The sequence below is a fragment of the Felis catus genome, chromosome F2 (assembly GCF_018350175.1).
Source record: "Felis catus isolate Fca126 chromosome F2, F.catus_Fca126_mat1.0, whole genome shotgun sequence".
In the NCBI taxonomy this organism is placed as follows: Eukaryota; Metazoa; Chordata; class Mammalia; order Carnivora; family Felidae; genus Felis; species Felis catus.
The window spans coordinates 83,028,897-83,046,726 of NC_058385.1; the positions used below are offsets into that span (position 1 = coordinate 83,028,897).

The 17,830-nt window shown below is 60.4% G+C and overlaps 2 protein-coding genes across 7 annotated transcripts; both read right to left on the reverse strand.

Annotated features, from left to right (window-relative positions):
- Positions 1-3,246: 3,246 nt before the first annotated feature.
- SLC39A4 (solute carrier family 39 member 4) lies at positions 3,247-8,039 on the reverse strand. 2 transcript variants are annotated; one of them, XM_004000173.4, is made up of 12 exons: positions 7,419-8,039; positions 6,648-6,932; positions 5,983-6,178; positions 5,715-5,866; positions 5,454-5,625; positions 4,987-5,159; positions 4,692-4,829; positions 4,489-4,611; positions 4,238-4,292; positions 3,947-4,099; positions 3,653-3,840; positions 3,247-3,561 (listed from the first exon to the last, which is right to left on the reverse strand). In XM_004000173.4, the coding sequence occupies exons 1-12, from the start codon at positions 7,614-7,616 to the stop codon at positions 3,433-3,435; spliced, it is 1,962 nt and encodes a 653-aa protein (XP_004000222.2). In that variant the 5' UTR covers positions 7,617-8,039; the 3' UTR covers positions 3,247-3,432. The 2 variants fall into 2 exon arrangements, with proteins under 2 accessions (XP_004000222.2, XP_044906087.1); XM_045050152.1 differs by lacking the exons at positions 5,983-6,178; positions 7,419-8,039 and having other exon boundaries at positions 6,648-6,769.
- Positions 8,040-11,828: 3,789 nt separating this feature from the next.
- On the reverse strand, positions 11,829-17,744 carry VPS28 (VPS28 subunit of ESCRT-I). 5 transcript variants are annotated; one of them, XM_004000174.5, is made up of 10 exons: positions 17,593-17,744; positions 15,314-15,381; positions 14,659-14,687; positions 14,509-14,546; positions 14,127-14,216; positions 13,257-13,362; positions 13,034-13,135; positions 12,434-12,487; positions 12,230-12,321; positions 11,829-12,142 (listed from the first exon to the last, which is right to left on the reverse strand). In XM_004000174.5, exons 2-10 carry the CDS (start codon positions 15,348-15,350, stop codon positions 12,025-12,027), a joined length of 666 nt encoding a protein of 221 aa, XP_004000223.1. In that variant the 5' UTR covers positions 15,351-15,381; positions 17,593-17,744; the 3' UTR covers positions 11,829-12,024. The 5 variants fall into 5 exon arrangements, with proteins under 5 accessions (XP_004000223.1, XP_019678831.1, XP_044906092.1 ...); XM_019823272.3 differs by having other exon boundaries at positions 17,523-17,636; XM_045050157.1 differs by lacking the exon at positions 14,127-14,216 and having other exon boundaries at positions 17,523-17,650.
- Between the last annotated feature and the right edge of the window lie 86 nt (positions 17,745-17,830).

Consider the following 17,830-nt stretch of genomic DNA (forward strand, 5'->3'; position numbering starts at 1 on the left):
CCGGGCTCCCGCGCCTGCGCAGCGCCGCGGCGGCAGAGTGGCTGCGCGCGCGACAGCGACCCCCGGTGGCTAGGGGGTGGCAGGGCAGCCTCGCGGCTCTGCTCCGAGGCTCTGCGTCCGGAGCCCCGAAACCCCGAGCTCGCTCTGCGCTCGGCTCCCTGGAGAAGCCGGCGGCGGGGTTGGAAACGGGGCTGGGGGTGCGGCGGCTCAGGGCCCGCTGGGCCGGGGGCCGCTCTCCCCGACGCAGGGTGGGGTCACCGAGGAGGGTCTAGGCCGCAGGAAGAGGCGACTTGCCCCCACCAAGCCCGCGTGGGCGAGACGCGGTGCCCGGGTGGGCCAGGAGAGCCTCGCGGTGTGGAGGCCGTGAGGGAAGACATGCGCCCAGTGAGGCTCTCGGCAAGGGCCGCGGCGGCCCGAGCAGTCCGGGGATCGGGAAAGCTTCCCGGAGAGATGACTGGCCGCGTCCCTGCCGCCTCCCGAGGAGGTCTGGCCCTGCAGGTATGCCGGTCCGCCCTCTACAACGTGAGCGCTCGCCCCAGGGCAGCGATTTTCGCCCTTCCCGTCCTCTGCTCCCTTCCCAGGCCCAGCACAGTTGCCCACGTGGAAGACTCTGGAGCCACGACCAAGCACAGCTAACGGAGATGTCTCCTCGCTTGGCAGGGACTCGCCCTGGGTACCGTTGTACAGACCTGGGACTTAGGAATGGAATAATAAGAAATAAAACAAGTAAGGGGCGTCTGGGTGGCTCAGTCTGTTGACTCTTGATTTCGGCTCAGGGCATGATCAGAGTCATGGGATCCAGCCCCACGTCCGGCTACGCGCTGAGCCTGGAGCCTGCTTGGGATTCTCCCCCGCCCCTCTCCCGTGCTCCTGTGTGTGCTCGCACGCGCTCTCTCTCTCTCTCTCTCTCTCTCTCTCTCTCTCTCTCTCATAAAAATTATAATGAGTAAAAAAAAAAAAAAAAAAAAAAAGGAAGTATAGTTACACCCAAGAAAATGACATAGAAACATGGGTTTATGTTGCACCCATATCTGCCCACTTGTTCGTGTCAGCAACAAGGCTGACCCTTTTGTAGTGGACAAAGGGGTCACTCGAATGCCCAGGCAGGCGTGTGACCCCTGAGCCACACCAAACCCCTTTAAAGGTCATAAGAAAAACTGTAGCTGGGACACTAAGTTTTGGCATCTCTGTTGGATGGGCACAGTCATGGTGCCCACATCATAGGACGTCTGTGATGATTGAAAAAATCAGGGCCCACAGAACCCTTGGACTGGAGCTGGGCACATTGGAAAATGCCCTAACAAATGAACAAGAACTCACCTGTGAGAGAGGTGGTCAGTGCAGAGAGGGCTGGAGATCCTGAAGAGGCACAGTCCCGGGGAGGGCAGCGGTGGGTAGGATGAGGCTCCATCCCAGTCAGAGGAGAGGAGAAGGTGGGCAGCGGAACCAGGAGGTTGCAAGGTTGGCAGTGGGAAGACAGAGGTGAGCCTGCCTGGTGGATGTACTTTCTCAACGAGAGATGAAGGTAGGGGCCTATCAGCAGATCTGGGGCTTGAAGGTGCTGGGGAGGGACCATGATGGGCTGAAGAATCGTCCAAGGCTGGGGGGGGGGGGGGCGGAGGGGGGGGAATGCCAGTACAAGCCCTGGCCTTGCCCTCTGACCCTGAGCTTGGGCCCTGGGGCTAGTGGACACTACAGGCCATGCTCTTGCTCCTCTGAGGCAGCGCTGTGCTGGGAGTCAGTGGTTTTTCTGCACCTTCCTTCCATGCCAAGAGGCCATCTCCGTGTTGTAGACCAGGTTTAGGAGGAAGGTGGTAGTTCCCACATTTCTCTTTTGTGCTGTTGGTGAAGATTCTTGGAGAATCAATACCTCTTGGAGAGGCCGGAGCGTGTGTCTACCGGGGTCAGGCCCAGGAGTTCTCAGATACGGCCTTTTCTGCCTGCTCTGCCACAGATTACTGGCATGCAGCCTCCACCTCCCTCCAGCACAGGTGGACCCACGGAGCGTAACATAAGACTGACTTCCACTCTCGTGCTTTTGTGTCTGTGTGTGTGAACAACAGGCCGAATCTGATGTCCCCTGGACCCCTTCCTCTTTTTGGTCTTTCCTCCCACCTCCTTTCTGCTACCTGGAAAGTGCATTTAAGGGCTAGAGCTCTGGCAGCCATTTTGGACTGTGAGGGGTGTTGTGGATTGAATTGCAATCCCAAAAAAAGATATGTTGGAAACCTAACCCTCGGTACTTCAAAATGTGACTTTTATTTAGAAATAGAATCATCGACAGATGGAATTAGTTCAGATGAGGTCATACTGGAGTAGGCACGCTGGTAATCAGTAGGACTGGTGTCATCAGAAGAGATACAACAGAGAAGGTCACAAGAGGGAGGAAGACTGGAGCTATGCCTGCTACAAGACCCAAACCACACATGGCCGCCAGAAGCCAGGACAGCCTCATGTGATAGATTGTCTCTAGAGAGTTGAGCAGCAGGGGCACCTGGGAGGCTTAGCTGGTTGAACATCCGACTCTCGATTTCACCTGAGGTCATGAGTCCAAGCCCCGCGTCGGGCTCTGTGCTGATAGTACAGAGCCTGCTTGGGATTCTCTCTCTTTCTCTGCCCCACCCCCACTTGTTCGCTCATGCTCTCTCAAAACAAATAAACATCAAAAAAATAGATGAGAAGGAGCACGGCTTACGGACACCTTGAATTTAGACTTCTGCCTCCAGAACTGTGAGAAAATAAATTCTGTTGTTTTAAGGCACCTAATTTGTGATAGGCTGAGCTACAACCTTAGGGGACTACAAGGGTCTGTGAGGATGGACACTTGTGCCGAGGACAGTGCAGCAGACTCAGAAGGGGCTGGGGCCCCACTGACCACGGGCTGTCACACACTCGGGTCCGACTACCTCCAAGTAGTGATAAACCCTCGTCTCCGTGAGCGCGGTGCTTGTTTCGGCCCTTCTGTGAGAAGTAAACAAGTCTGATTCCTGATTGGAGACCGGGTCCCCCTGCTACCTGCAGACTCTGGCCAATTTTTCTGAGTCCACTCCCCACACAGGGCTCCCACATTTCCCCACGCAGGACTGGGGCTGGCTGCCTGGAGATCCCTTAGCACAGGCTCCTGGTGCCTCATCGGAGCCCCAGGGGGAAAGAGAGGTACTGCCCACCCCCACCCCCCCCCACCCCCCGCCCCGCTGCCTTTCTTGGTAGGAGAAACTTCCCTAACAGCAAGGAAAGCAGCTGGGCTCCAAGGGCAAGAATATTTTTATTGACTAGGGATGCTGGGGCATGTGAGAGGGAGACTCTCAAAAGGCCTGGGGCTCTCTGGGTACCCAGCTACAGGTTCCACACTGGCTAGCAGACCCAAGGAGCTGAGATAGCCCAGGGGGCCAGCAGCCAGCATCAAGGGCCCGAGAGTAGGGGGGGTGGGCATCAAAGGGTGATGTTGTCCTCATACAGCGACAGCAGCAGCAGGACGGTCCAGCCGCCCAGCAGACCCATGTTGTGCAGCAGGAAGAGGAGCCAGGGCCGCTGGTCCCGCACATGAAGCATGGCTGGAAGCTGAGGAGGAGGTAGGCACAGGTGAGCGACCAGCTCTGAGCCCCTGCTCGGCTCACCCCCAGGGCAGCCGACTCCCGCCCTCAGTCCTGACCATGTCGCAGAGCGCCACGTAGAGGAAGAGGCCAGTGGCCACCGCCAGGATCCAGGCCTCACTGTCCTCTCCAACGTCGACAGCGAGCGCCACGTAGAGGCCGACGAAGGCAGTCAGCGCTGAGGCCAAGTTCAGCAGCAAAGCCCGGCGCACCGACAGCCCCGCGTGCAGCAGGGCAGCGAAATCCCCTGGGGTGGGCGGATCGGGGGTCAGGCCGAGAGGCCCGCCCACAGCCGGGCAGGCCCCGCCCCTGGCCAGCGGCCGGGTCCCCAGGCCCTGCCTCGCGCTGCTCACCTAGCTCGTGTGGCACCTCGTGGCAGAACACGGCCAGCGAGGTGGCCAGCCCGGTCTTCCAGGAGGACGCGAAGGCGGCGCCCACGGCGAGCCCATCGGCGAAGTTGTGCAAGGCGTCGCCCAGCGTGATCACGTAGGGCAGCAATCTCAGCTCTGCGGGTGTGGTGGACGCGGGTCGGCGCCGACCTGGTCCCCCACCTCGGCGCCCCCACCTCTGCTCCCCAGGCCCGCGCTGGCGCTCTGCACAAATCCGTAGCCCCTAATCCTTCTGGGGCTTCCCTCGGGGCTCACCTGAGCTCAGTCTCCGGGGCTCCGAGCTCAGCAGCTCCGGGCTCTCCTCTGTCACCTGGAGGGGGTAGGTCCGTGTGGATGAGCCCCTGGGCAGGGAGGTGAGGAGGGGCGTGGCGGGGCTGGGTCTCCTGATCAGCCACAGAGGAGGCCATGGACAGAAGCGCTGGGGTGGAGGCGGGGCGGGGGCAGAAAGGGGTTCTTTCAAGGGAAACTCCATGTGGGATGGAGACACTGGGGAAGGGCCAGCTCACCAGGTCTGCGCGAGAGCCTTCGTGGGGCTGCTTAGGCGGCCGGAGCTCGCTGGGCGCTAGCTGCAGGGACACTCCGTGGCTGTGGCCACCGTGGCTGTGGCTGCAGGGCCCATCCTTTGAGTCCTGTGGGGACAGTGGCTCAGGGCCCAATGGGCCTCCATGACTCCGCCCCATCCACCCACCACCTCCAGCTCCCACCTGACCTCAGGGTCCAGGGGCAGCAAGAGGTTGAAGAGGTTCTCAAACAGGAAGAAGGTGTAGAGGCCACCCAGCATGGCCACAAGGCGCCAGGTGGACTGTGGGCCAAGGCCCTCCCCGCTGTGCGTGTGCAGCCCTAGCACCTGGGGAGGGAAGGGGGCTTTAAGGCCTCCCCCAGCCCACCCACCCCTGGGGACAAGGACGGAGAGGCCAGGGAGACAGGAAGGGCTCCGGGAGGATGGGCCTCGAAGGACTGGGCAGGGAAATTCCCGTCTGGGGAGGGAGGGGCAGCGGGCTGACCTTGGGTGTCAAGTGGAGGATGGCATCCCCAGTGAGTGCACCCACAGCCATGCTCAGGAAGGTCTGGATGATGTAGTGGGAGGCAGCGCTGTAGGTGGCACAGGTCAGAAGCAGGAGGCCGAAAATGGCACAGAGGCAGATGAGCAGCGTGGCTAGGGAGCCATATAGGTATCCTGGAGAGGGAGCGGGGGCCGCAGGGCTGAGATGAGAGCCTTTCTTGCTTCCCGGGGGGGGTGTCCAAGCGGGGCCCAGGAGCTGGCTCACCAGGGATGCAGGTGGTCAGGCTCCGGCCATTCCTCTGCTTACGCTAACCCTTAAAGCCCCATCCTCTACCCATCTAGGCCCCCACACTTCCCTGTGACCCCAGCGGCCACTTCCTCCTCCCTGTGAGGCCCCACCTCTGTGGCACCGGCACCTAGCACCGATGGGTACGGCAAGCAGGCACAACTGGGGAGGCAGGCACTCACTTTCCGCCTGACTGAGCTGGTCCTGAGTGGGGGGACTGGACTGGGGGCTGCAGGCCCCACTTAGTTGCTGCTGGAGCAGGGCCGGGCTCAGTTGGGCCCAGAGCTCTGGAGTCACCCCCGCCTGCTCAGACAGCCCGTACACGGCCATCACTTCACTGGCACTCAGGCATACCTGAGGGGTGGCAGGAAAGGGGGTCAGGGACCTGAGCAGACCCATGAGCCCCCACCTCTCCCCAGGACGGTGGTGCATGGGCTGCTCACTGTGTCCCACATGCTGGAGCTGCCGTTAGGGGTGGCAGGGGGCACAGGGCCCTGGTGGTTGGCCCCCTTTCCCAGATGACCATGGTCGCCGTGGTCACTGTGTGTCTCCGCCACTCTCCCTACCCCCAGGCGCTGCATCAAGGCCTCCAGCTCTGGCAGGGGGGACAGAATCACAAAGTGTATATGGGCTCCAGGCCTGCCCTCCCCAAGGACATGGAGGTCGGGGACTCAGGGTACTCCCAACTCTCTGGCCCCGCCACAGCCTCACCAGCCAGTGTGATGTTGGGATTCTCGCCACTGTGCTGCCGGAACACAAAGTCTACAAAGTACTGGGGGGTCGGCAGGGCATGGAGACAGGACCCACTGCCGACACGGTCCAACAGGGCGGCCAGGACCAGGCCAGGGTTGCTGGGAGCTCCTGCCCCTGCTGCCTCCTCCAGCAGCTGGGGCAGGTCCACACAGGCCTGGGGGAGGGGTCAGGGCTCAGCCTTGCCTGCAGGGTGGCCTTCCTGGCCTCCAGCTCTACCATCAACCCTAGTGCCCTTGCATGCCACCGACCCCGAGACCCGCCCTAACACGGTGCCATATCAGGCTTCTCAGAGCACCACCACCTAACCCTGCCAGCCTACGGCCTGTGCTGGGTCTGACCCCTCCCCAAGGGCCCTCCCTATGGGCCCAGGATTCTTCTCAGCCCCCGTCTGATGGGGGCCCCGGGGGCTTCCCAGGTCCCTGTCCTGAGTGGTATTGGACATCCATTTGTGATCCCTGAGCCTCCTGAGTAGGTCCCCAGACTCCCCCAGGTGGCCACGAAGGCTTTGTGGGATGTTCTGCCCACTGCAGCCAGGCCCAACCCCCTAAGTGGTCTCCTTTCTCCATGGATCCCCTTAGGTCTTCCCCATCTAGTCCCTCTGCCCCACCTACGCAGGCCCTCACCTTCTCTGCAGCAGGCCACCCGGCAGCCTGGGCCTGAATCCTTTGCAGCAGCCTGCTCAGGCCTGGGGTCAGGGCCTTGGGGCCCTCCAACAGGGCCAAGAGATGGTCAGCACGGGTGGCCCAGCGGCCAGCCTGGACATCTGCACATGTGCCTTTGGGGTCACTGAGGTAGAGGGCAGCGGCGGCACTGAAGCGGGCGATGTGCCTGTGCTCCAGGACTGCCCCCCCGGGGAGCCCTGGCTTCTCAGGCCTGCCCAGGGACAGGGCATCATCCACAGAGAGGCACTATGGGTAGAGACAGGTGCCTATGGTCAGGAAGCTGCCTGCTTCCCTGTGGGGCCCACACACACTGGTCTCGCCCTCCCCCTCTCCCACCCACCCCTCCACCATCACTCTTTCACACACTCCCACCGTCACCACCCTCTCGATTACACACACACACACACACAAAAGGGCTCGGGGCAGTGGTCCACCCATCCCAGGGTGGCTTCTTCCCGGAACCACTGCCAGTTTGATGGCCTGGGGACTGACGGAGGAGGCAGCCCTGGGATCCTGGAGCTATATGTATCCGTCACAGCCCCCGATCCTGGGAGCGCAGGCCTGTCTGAACTCAGAGCAGAGGAAGGTGGGCGCTGGCCTGCAGGCAGGGCCTGGGTGCTTGGCCACCCGGCCTCGCCTCGGCCCGCCTCCTGGAGTTTGCCCAGGCCCTTTGCTTCCAGCCCTGGGGCGGAGCGGGCCTGGGCTGGGGGACCCATCGGGTGCGGCAATTACCTTTCCACACGGCCCGTCGGCGCAGTGCACACGGTCCGCCAGTGTATTTAACAGGCTGCCCAGCTCCACACGGTCCAGAACACCCTGGCCCGAGGACAGCAAGGTCAGCAGACGGGTAGGCTGAGCTGCCACCATGGTCACCATCAGCACAGACAGCAGCAGCCCCAGCTGGAGTCGAACCAGGACTGTCATGGTCATGCTGAGGCCCCTGTGCACTCTGTGCTCTGGGGAGGCCGCTGACGCCAGGGCTGGCTGGGGCTCTCGGGTCGCCTAGGGCCGGACTGGGGCTGGGCTCTGACCCGCCCGAACGCGTGAGGACCTCTCCCAGGTATTTTTCCTGCAGGGCTCTGTGATTGGCTGACTGAGGCACCTCAGGTTAACCATTCCAGCCACAGGTCCTCCCCGAGGTTGGAGCCACTGCCCATGGGGGGCAAGAGCTGGGCCCCTTCCTCTGCAAGGACAGCCTGGGCATCAGCTAGCTTGTCTGTGGCTCTGCAGAACTGTGGGGCAGGGCTGCGTTTTCTATGCCCGAGGGGTAACCCTCTCTCTAAGGTCGGCCGCCAACAAGGGGGGCCTGGGCCAGAGGTCCCCAACATTCCACCTGAGAGGCCTGAACACACCCCTGCCCCACTCCCCTCCCAGCCCCTTCCCTGCTTGGCTTCCTTGGTTCAGGCAGCTTAGACACCCTCACCCCACCCTCAGCCTTAGGTCCCAGTTGGGGGTGGGGAGGTGGGGCCCTCTTCTCCCATGCGTTGGGGAGTCCTCCTCCCCTTCCCAAACTCTGGGGAAAATGCCTGAGGAAATGGCCAAATCCCCACAGGACGTAAGGGGAGCCCACTGGGCCTTCTGCTTGCTGCCTCCTGGCAGAGGTCTCTTGGGCTTTCCTGGCAGGAGGAAGTGGGGCAGGATCCCAAGCTCCAGGCCCAGGGGCTCCAGGGAGGGCTGTGACTGCCAGCTCTGCACCCGCCCCTCCCTGTTGGCTCCGTCTCTGGCCTTTGAACCTCTTGGCTTATCTCTGCCTGGTTGGCAGGGGAGGGGCAGGCCTCAGGGAGCCAGCTGGCACCCCTGGACAGGTCTCAGGGCAGCCTTTGTGGGTTTTTTTTTTTTTTTTGCTTCCTGGAGGGAGTGTGTGGGCGTCCCCCTCCCCACCTGGTTCAGCTGGCCACTGACCCTGAGCCCTGTGAGGTGTGGTTGGGATGGAAGAGGTGAAGCCCTGGGGCAGCTGGGAGCCAAGGCCCAAGGGACTCTGTCCCCAGAGTCCCGTGGGCCCAGGGCAGGGCATCATGCTGAGGGCAGAGTCCTGGGCCTGAGGTCGCCCCCGCACCCCCACACATTCATGCTGGATGGCACCATAGTGTGATACCCCTGGGTCCTAAGAAGGGGCTGGGGCAGAGGAGATAGGAAGAGCCTGCCAGGGATTTGGATGATTCTTGGAACCCTGAGTCAGCAAGGAGGGAAGCTGGAGAGATTCAGGCACTTTGAAGACTGTAGGCACAAACTGGCCTTTTTCCTACCCCACTGCACCAGGACCACGGGGCTGGCTGCAGCAGGAATTGGGGACCTGGCTGCTGCCTCAGGCCACCCACTGCTCAAGGGTCTATTACTTCTGGGCAAAGATCTCAGACCAGCCTTCTAGGCTGGCCTTCCCAGGTCCCTGGGCTGAGTGGCAGAATTGCCTGAGCCATTGAGGCTTGTGGCTTGCACTCCCTGGGGCAGCCCCTTTGACCTCAGGAACTTCATGCTGGCCCATATTCCTTTGCTTCATGCACCCTCCACCTCTCCCAGCAGATGCCCTCCATCCCAGCCCAGAGCGGCCGCAGAAGGCATCACCAGTGCCCCTGCACATCTGACTGCCCCCTCCCTGGTGCTGGGGTCACCCTCTGGGTGCTGCACCCTCTCTTGTGTCCCTGGGCCCTTCCTACATCATCCCATCATCCAACACACACACTGCAGTCCCTCCTGTCTTCAAACACACCTGTGTCCATAGCAGCACTAGTTCAACCTCCAAAACACAGAAACAACCCAGGTGTCCACTGAAGGATGGATGGATGAATGAAATACGGTCTACGTAATATAACGGGAACCCTGGCAGGCTCTTCCTATCTCCTCTGCCCTAGCCCCTCCTTAGGACCCAGGGACATCACACTGTGGTGCCATCCAGCATGAATGGGGGGTGGGGGGAGGGCGACCTCAGCCTTAAAAAGGAAGGAAACTTAGGGGCATCTGGCAGGCTCAGTTGGTACAGCCTGTGACTCTTGATCTCAGTGTCGTGAATTCAAGCGCCACATTGGGGATAGCACTTTAAAAAATTTTTGACACATGTACAACATGAATAAGCCAATCGCAAAAAAATAAACCCTGTATGACTCCACTTGTAGGAGGCACCTAGTCAAAATCTAGGGACAGAAGGCAGGATGGTGGCGGCCAGGGGCTGGGGAAGGGGAACGGGGAGCTAGTGTTTACTGAGGACAGTTTCTGTCTGGATGTGGTGATCGCTGTACAGCATTCTCAGTGCACTTCATGCCGCTGAGCTTTAAAACGTTTAAAATGGTCGGGGCGCCTGGCTGGCTCAGTCGGTAAAGCGTGTGGCTCTTGATCCCAGGGTTGTGGAGTTCAAGCCCCACAAAAAAAAAATAAAATCTTTACCAAAAAAGGCAAATTTTATGTTGCGCTTAACTACAATAAAAAGAAAAAAAACGTATCGACCAAAACAACCTCCGTTGCCCCTTCAGCTGCCATCGACATCAGGATCTGGGGTCTCTGGCACTGGCAGTCTCTTCCGGGCTCCCCTGAAGCCCCCCCCCCCACCCCAATCCTGTCAAAGTCCCCAAGGGCTCCCCAGGCCTCTTAGTGGCGAGTTTCCCCATCTCAATCTGCCCTGGACCCAGCTATTTGTCCGCAGCTAGGGCGTCTCTGGGTTTCCTTGGCCCCAGCCATCCCTTCTTCTGCTCCTTTGTGCTGCTTCTATCCCCAACCTCCAAGTGTGACAGTACCAGTCCCAGGGCCTCTTGGGTACAGTTCCTGGCACCTATCAGAGTGAGTTTTTGCCATGGAGCTAAAAAGCCTTCATCGTGTTCACTTCCTTCATTCTGAAACTCCAGCTTCTGACGTCCAGCCACCCACCTGATGCCCTTGGCCAGCTGACACAATTAGATTCCGCCTGTGCCGACAGCTCTGGCCACACCCTCACGGAGCCCCTCTGGGTGCAGGTGTCCACATGTCCACAGGAGCTCCTCCGTCTAGCTGTTCTAGTGCAAGGCCTGGGTGTTCACTGCACACCGCATCCAGCCCAGCAGCAAACACTGTGGGTGTGACACACAGCACGGCCCACACGCAGAACCGAAGGACCCTTCTCTGCCCCCCCAACCCCCACCGGGCCAGGCCCCCCATGCCAGTCGCCGCTCTCTGCTGTCTTTCCCTACTAAGACCCAAAGGACATGGGGCACACCTCCGCTCTGAGGCCCCCGCTGGCATCCAGGGCTCCAGGTACAATCCCAAGTCCTCACCTGGCCTCTCTGCCCCCCTTCTGCCAAATGGCTCTCTACTCCTCTCTTCCTTGCCGACTCTGCTATCCTTGACCCCCTGCCCCGTGCAAAATGGCACCTCCCCAACTGGCAGCCAGTTCACACACAGACTTTATCACCATCCGAAATACTACACACCTTACTTGATTGCCTTTAATGCTACAGACATCCAGAAGTACTACTAGGAAAAAGGAATGCTACAATTAAGCTCTAGCCTGTCCCTCATCCCAGTGCCATAGTTGCCAAAACGTGACACGATGCACCCCGGAATCCAGAGCCTTGGTCTGTGGCTTGCTGCCAGCTGCCTGTGAGGAGGTGGCTGTGACACCGGGGGCCAGGGCTTCTGCAGGGTTGACAGCCCCTGGCCTCGCAGCAGGTGCAGTAAACACTGGTAACTGAGCCAGCATTGGCCTGTGAACACCCGTGTCCCCACCCGAGGACTGTTGCTTCCCCCACCTGACCTTGCTCCTGAACAAGGGACACCCTCTGTGGTGGGCAGGACAAACTGTCTGTCCCGTGAGTCATCTACTGGGGCCCCGGTGAACCACTACAAGGACAAGGCCCTGCGCTGGCCTGTGGCGTCCCCCAGGGCAGGGACAGGTACCGGGGGCAGCACAGCAGTGCTCCGGCCCCCCAGCTGCTTAGAGCTCTCAGGTGAAGGGTGGGGAAGCGGATGTGAAAGGCAGCCTCCTCTGTGGTCAGATTCAAGCCTTACCTGGCCCCTGCTCCCAATCACCCAGGGAAGCTGGCGTCAGACCCTTCCCTGAGGAACGGGCCGCACGTTCAGAGCCTCTGTGCTCCAGCGAGGCAGGATCCCACCCGAGGCCCAGAGGGAAGACAAAAAGGCAGGGCAGGCCCGGCTGGGGGAGGGCAGCCACAGCAGGCATGGGGGGTGAGAAAGCATCTTTATTGTGGGGAGGGCAGGGAGAGAGCTCTGGGGTGGACGGACACACAGACGGAGGAGCTGCTATGAACAGCAAGGCGCATGCAGACCATCCAGGGGTCGAGCGTGGAGCGCAGCTGCAGCCCCTCCACCGGGCCCACCGGAGAGCCTTCCTCCCCAGATCCCGGGACAGGGGGCCTCAGGCATGCAGGAAGCGGTTGAAGGCGTTGTAGGCCGACTCCAGGTCAAAGAGCATCTGGCGCACCTGGGAGTCATCTAGCTCATCAGAGGCCGACATGCCGCTCAGGGTCTGCAGCCTGTGGGAGCACAGCACTGAGGTGTGTGCACGGGAGGGGCTTCTCGGTCCTTGACGGGGCAGGGAAGTCTCCGGCAGGGATGCTCACCACTGGCTGACGGTCTGGCGGCCCTCAAAGTCGGGGGGCAGGTGGCTCATGCGGTGCATGGTCTCCATCAGCTCCCGCAGATCAGGCTGGATCTGTGGACAGGACGCTCGGCTTCCTCTGCCAGGAGCCCTCTCCTACCCCCGCCCCTGCCACTCCCTTCTCCAAGCCACCCCTCCATCCCTCTGTCCCCTCCGGGAGCCGCACCTCATCCATGGCACGGATCTCCAGGCGCAGTTTGTCCATAACCGTGATGAAGAGCTGGGAAGAAGTGTGTGTGTGAGGTACCACAGACCCGCTGTAGGGGCTCAGGGTGGGGGATTCCTTGCAGCTCGCGGGCCTGGTTCCTCTGCGGGGCCAGGCCCAGGTCAGCCCCCACCCAGCCCGTCTGGCCCGTTGTCTCCCTCCTCAGCCTCTCTCCTTGGCTATCTGGTCACTGGGTCCCTGCTGGACCCCCCTGTTCCCATAGCCCATGAGCTCTCCTCTAGGCCACCTGGCCCACAGGGTTTTGGCTAGGCCTCCTGGAGCTGTGGGTGCATGGGAACCCTGGCTGCACTGACCCTCGGTGCCTCCCACAGGGGTCTCTCTTGGATGCCGCCCAGGGAGAAGGTCCTGCCCACCCCTCATTCCTAACTATGAAGACCCCCTCCCCGTGTGTGTGAGGGCTACGCAGCCCTGGGAGCCCCGGGCTTCTGTGTACACGGTGGCCACGGCAGGCAGCGTTGGCCCCCCTGACCTCTCGTAGGCCCCCGAGGCCGCAGGAGCCCCCCTGGCCCCTCATAGCTCCCCGAGGCCGTGGGAGCGCACCGAGACCACGTCTGCAATGCAGCGGTTCAGGTTGCCCTTGTCATCTTTGATGGTGATAGGACGGTCCTCTTTGATCCTCTCCATGGCGAGTGGGCAGTCCAGCTGAGGGAGGGCGGGTACCATGGGTACTGGGCCTCACGGGGCAGGTGGCCAGACCCTCCCCAACAGCACCCACACCTCCCGCCTGCTGTTCCCCGGGAAATGGAGGGGCCAGCTCACTCACACGGAACTTGCGGCAGAATTCATCAATGGAGCTGATTTCTGCGCCCTGAACCTGCCGGAAGGCGGCTTTGTACTGGACCAGGAGCCGAGAACAGGCTGCAGTGTACCTAGGGAGAGGGCCAGGCTGCTGCCCTCAGTACAGGCTAGCCCTGCCCACACCTCCTCTCTCTCTCGGCCCATCCAGACACAGGGCAGCTCTCAGAGAGATCAGAGATGGGCCACGAAGGCTGAGGCTTCCCTTGGAGTCTAAATACAAGACCTTGGGAGGACAGTAAGCAGAAGAGGGAAGTGGCCCAAATATGGCTGGCTGCCACACGGGATGAGCCCAGACCCAGGCAGAAGCCTGGCCAGCCCCCTCTTCTGGAATACACTGGCCACACCTCCACGTCGACAGCTTGTGGACCTACAAGGCAGGCCTATCTCACTGAACAAAGGCCCCATGTATCTCCTAAGTGCCAGGCCTGGCCAACAGCGCCTCACATGCTGATCTCCCTGACCCTTCTGCTTGCCTTCTGAAGCCCTTTTGTCAATGAGGACATCTGTGCCCAGGGAGAGCCCCCAGCACAGGGGGAACCCCTGACCAAGGTGGTAGACAGGTCTCTCCTCCTGAGACACTTCTGTACCACGACCAGGACTTCCTGGCTGAGACGGTGCCAAAGCCACAAGCACCCAGGGGCAGCCTCCTTGTGCTGGGTGGTTCCCACAGGAGTGGACCCCCTCACAGCCTGGAGGAGGCAGGATCCATACGAATCCCCAGCTCAGGCCTCAGACCCCTGCTCTTGCTTCCTCCTGAGCACCCATGCCCTGGAAGGCAGAAACAAGCTTCCACAGACTGGCTCTTATCACCGGTGCAAGGTCAGTGGGCTCTCACTCGTTGGGGGTGACGCAGTCCTTGATGTACGCCTTCTCCAGAGCCTGCATTGTCTTCACAACCGCAAACAGCTCCGCCATGTTGTCATATCTGAGGACAGTGTGTCCATCAGGCCACGGCTACCAAAGCCCAGGGAGGGCACTAGCCCTCCCAGGGTGAAGCTGTGGCAGGGCTCTGCATTTCAGCGGCCTCTCCCCCCCTGCCCCAGCAGAGGCTCCTTGGGAACTGTTTCGCCAGCCTGACCCCAGAATGGGGGTGGTCCAGAGGTTGGGGGAAGTTACTCAGGGGAGGCAGGTGAACATGGTGTGTGTGTGTGTGTGTGTGTGTGCGTGTGTGTGTGAGAGTGTGTGTTGGGTGGGGGCAGTCCAGGGGCGGGACTCACTTCTCCCGTTCCCGGGCATTCTTGTACAGCTTCACCTCCTATTGGAGAGAGGACAGCGTGTCAGCCCATGGTACCAGGGTGGCTGCGGGGACTAGGTGAGGCTCACACAGGCGCTGGCCAATGCTGGCCAGGTGGACATCTGCCACTCACCTCATATAGCTCCGGCTTGTTTCCAGGGGCTGCAACAGAGCAGAGGGCTAGCAAGCTGGCCGCAAAGGCAACCCCAGGGGGCTTGTCCACTGGCCCTAATCCCAGCCCCATTTCATTAGCCCACCCAAGGCCTCACCCTGTGAAACATCCCAAAGAGCCCAGAGGGAACTGGAAGATAGAATTCTACTCCCAGCACCCCACCAACTTGTCGCGGGGTGGGGGACCTGAGCACATGACACTCCTCTGGAGCCAGGGAGACACATGCCAGGCCTGGCTCCTCATTCCACTGCTGCTCCTCAGTTACCTCACTCTATAGCAGGGTCACCACACCTTGCTTACGGTGCAGGGACAGGGCACAAATGATGTTTGTCACATGCTTTGTGACCTTTCCCCTGGCTTGACTCCAGGATACCCAGGACCCCCTGAGGTTCCAGCCACACTAAAGCTCTTATCTTTGTGCCAAGTGGGTCCCACCTGGAGGTCATCTCTGGGCCCCCTGGTGATAAACTGCACCAGTCCCTAGCTGCCCACTGAGGCTTGTATGGGGGAGACACTTATAGCTCCTCCCCCACCCCCCCCCAACCCTTGGCTTCTGCAGCAGGGCCTGAAAGCCTGGACCCTCTGGGTCCCTGGGTCCAGCTTGGGCCACACTCACCTCCCATGCCTGGAGTGGCTGGGATCCCGTGAAACATCTTGTAGGGCTCAGGTGGCCACAGCAGAGACCTGGGAAGTAGAGCCAATGCCAAATCAAAGGTGACCCCTAACACCCCTGGGTTTCATGTGCTGGACCTCATGAAGAGCTTCCCTGCCCTCAGCAGAGTCAGAGTCAGACAAGAGATAGCTGAGATAGGGGAACTGAAGAACTTCATGAATATCTGCTTTTTTGCTTCCTTTTCTGCTTTTATTCTTGCTAGCACCTGTACCCCTGCCTTGCACACGCCTTATAGCACAAACGATATATGTCTACCTCGTAAAGGTCGAAAAGTTAATAATTTCTTTGGAGTCAGCACAGTAGATAACATCTGAAGAGTGACCGGGCAAGGCTGTCCTGTGCATATTCCAGGCCATTGACATGGGACTTTAGACATCTTGATGTCAAGACCCCCAGGATATGTCTTTGTCCTGACCAATGTCTGGATGCCTGAGAGGACATAACCCTCAATAAAAACTGCTGACCCCAATCAGAGACTCACTATTCTTTGCTTTCCGAATTTCCCAGATGCTCCCTCTGCTATGCTGTCAGTTGTGCTATTCAATAAACTCTGTTCTCACTTCCTTCAGGCTCACATTTGATTTCTAACCTGTGTGAAGGTAAGGACCCTCTTGGCTGGTCCAGCAGGGACCCCCTCTGAGCCCCTGGACCTGGCCTGCCTACATCATGGTGATGAACACACAAGGTGTTATGTGCTGTGGTGAGAACACCAGTTCTGACCTAGAGACTGTCAGGAGGAAGTGGGTGCTGAGGAGCATCTCAGGAGAGGAGAGACCAGTGGTGAGGGGTGGGGGCGCACTGAAGGATGCAAGGCAGAAGATAAGAAGGTGGCAAGTTTCAGAAGACCAGGGGAGGAGCATTTGGGCAGAGAAAAAAGCGTAAATAACACAAGGCCTTTCAGAGGAATGCAGTGAGAGGGATAGACAAGCGGGGGACAGAGCTTTCCGAATGAGGATGGAGGCGGAACCAAGGTACACAGCTCTGGCGATCAGAACTGAGTTTTATACTAACGCAGCGGGACTCACTGACAGATTAAACATAAGCTCTTGGGGGCTCCCAGGGGGGAAGTGGTCTGAGAAAGAACAAAAGCATGAGGCCGCTGGGAGGGTCCTGCCCACTCAGGTCGTTGATGCAGTGCCTAGAGTCAGTTTCAGCCATTCTTTGGACGTGAAACCAAACCCACTGAAGAAGTATTTGAAACAGAACGTTAGTTGAAAAGGAATCAAGAACAAGTCCCCTATTTCTGGCCCAATGACAGTCACGTGAGCTGAGTCGGAAGAGATGGAAAAGGAGCAGGCTCCCAGGAACGCTCGCCCTGGCGCTGTTGTGTGGGGTTCCAGAGGCTCCACAGTCATCCAGGGTGTGCTGAGGCAGTTCAGGCCAGAGGAGAGGCCAGGCTAGCTAGCACCGCTGACGCCTGACACTGGGGGTAGGTGGCGTCACACAGGGGACGATTAACAGGGGAACGAAGAGAGAAAGCAACCCAGGCTGGAGCCCTAGGGTACCCAGGGATCAGAGGGACCAGAGGGAAAGGGTTAAGGAGCACGTCTCCGAGGGAGGGATCTTGTCAGGGAAGGCAGATGCATTACAGAAGTCCAGCGGGTGGCAGCTGGGAGACTACTCAGCAACCTGTCCGGAGCTTCTAAGAGGGGGTGCCCGGGCGGAGAGGACTGAAGAGTGGAGAAATAAAGGAAAGAAAGCGCCTGCAGTTCTACGGTGGGATTCCACTCTGTCGCGAAAACGAATGTCCCCTAGCTACAAACGAACATATAGCTAAATCTCAGAGGCCGGACACTGAACCGAAAAGCGAGTTTCTAGATAATGCCCACATTTGACTGTGTAGATGCCGCCCAGGCTGCCCCCGGGTCCAAGCGAGCAATGAGGCGCCCCGAGTGGGGCGGACCGTGGGGGTGAGGCCCGACCGGATGCGGAGGGTGCACGCGGGGTCCGCGTGCGGCTTGGGACGGACCGGCACCCGCGGGACACACCCGGGGCTCCCGCCCGCTGGGAACGCCGCTCTCAGGGGCGTCAAGTCCGTGGAAATGGCTTCGCAACGCCGGGCGCGGCCGGGACTAAAGAGACTACCCCAAGATGAGGAACGAGGTGCCTGGGCGCGAGGGGGACCCTGTGCGACAAGACGACGCGCACGGACCTAGCCCAGCGGCCTTTTCCCATCCGGTTCAGCTGGCCCTTCCTAGTTCGCCCCACCCGGCCCGGGGTACCTGCGCTCGCTCTGCCGGTCGGGGGGACCCGCGGCGCCGCGCTCCCAATCGACCGCTCGGCGCTCTCTTTGACGTTTGCGCCTGCGCACGCATTTACCCCTAGCTCCCGCAATCTACGCTCGATCACCAAGGTCTGCCCCTGAGCACACCTCCCTCCCAATCGACTACCACCATGACATCCGCGCCTGCGCACCCGGAAATGGGCGCGTCCCGACTCCTGGCCACGCCCGCGGCCGTA

What these genes read in the sequence shown, in the direction of transcription:
- SLC39A4 (XM_004000173.4), bottom strand. Translation starts at nt 7,616, where the DNA reads ATGACCATGACAGTCCTGGTTCGACTCCAGCTGGGGCTGCTGCTGTCT. An exon ending in GGTGGCCTGCTGCAGAGAAG is followed by an intron (nt 6,179 to 6,647) that starts GTGAGGGCCTGC and finishes CCCCTCCCCCAG; the next exon opens with GCCTGTGTGGACCTGCCCCA. An exon ending in TGCTGCCCCTGGACCCTGAG is followed by an intron (nt 4,612 to 4,691) that starts GTCAGGTGGGAG and finishes CTGTCCCCACAG; the next exon opens with GACTCAAAGGATGGGCCCTG.
- VPS28 (XM_045050153.1), bottom strand. Translation starts at nt 14,921, where the DNA reads ATGTGTCTCCCTGGCTCCAGAGGAGTGTCATGTGCTCAGGTCCCCCAC. An exon ending in AATGCCCGGGAACGGGAGAA is followed by an intron (nt 14,217 to 14,508) that starts GTGAGTCCCGCC and finishes CACTGTCCTCAG; the next exon opens with ATATGACAACATGGCGGAGC. An exon ending in AATTCTGCCGCAAGTTCCGT is followed by an intron (nt 13,136 to 13,256) that starts GTGAGTGAGCTG and finishes GCCCTCCCTCAG; the next exon opens with CTGGACTGCCCACTCGCCAT.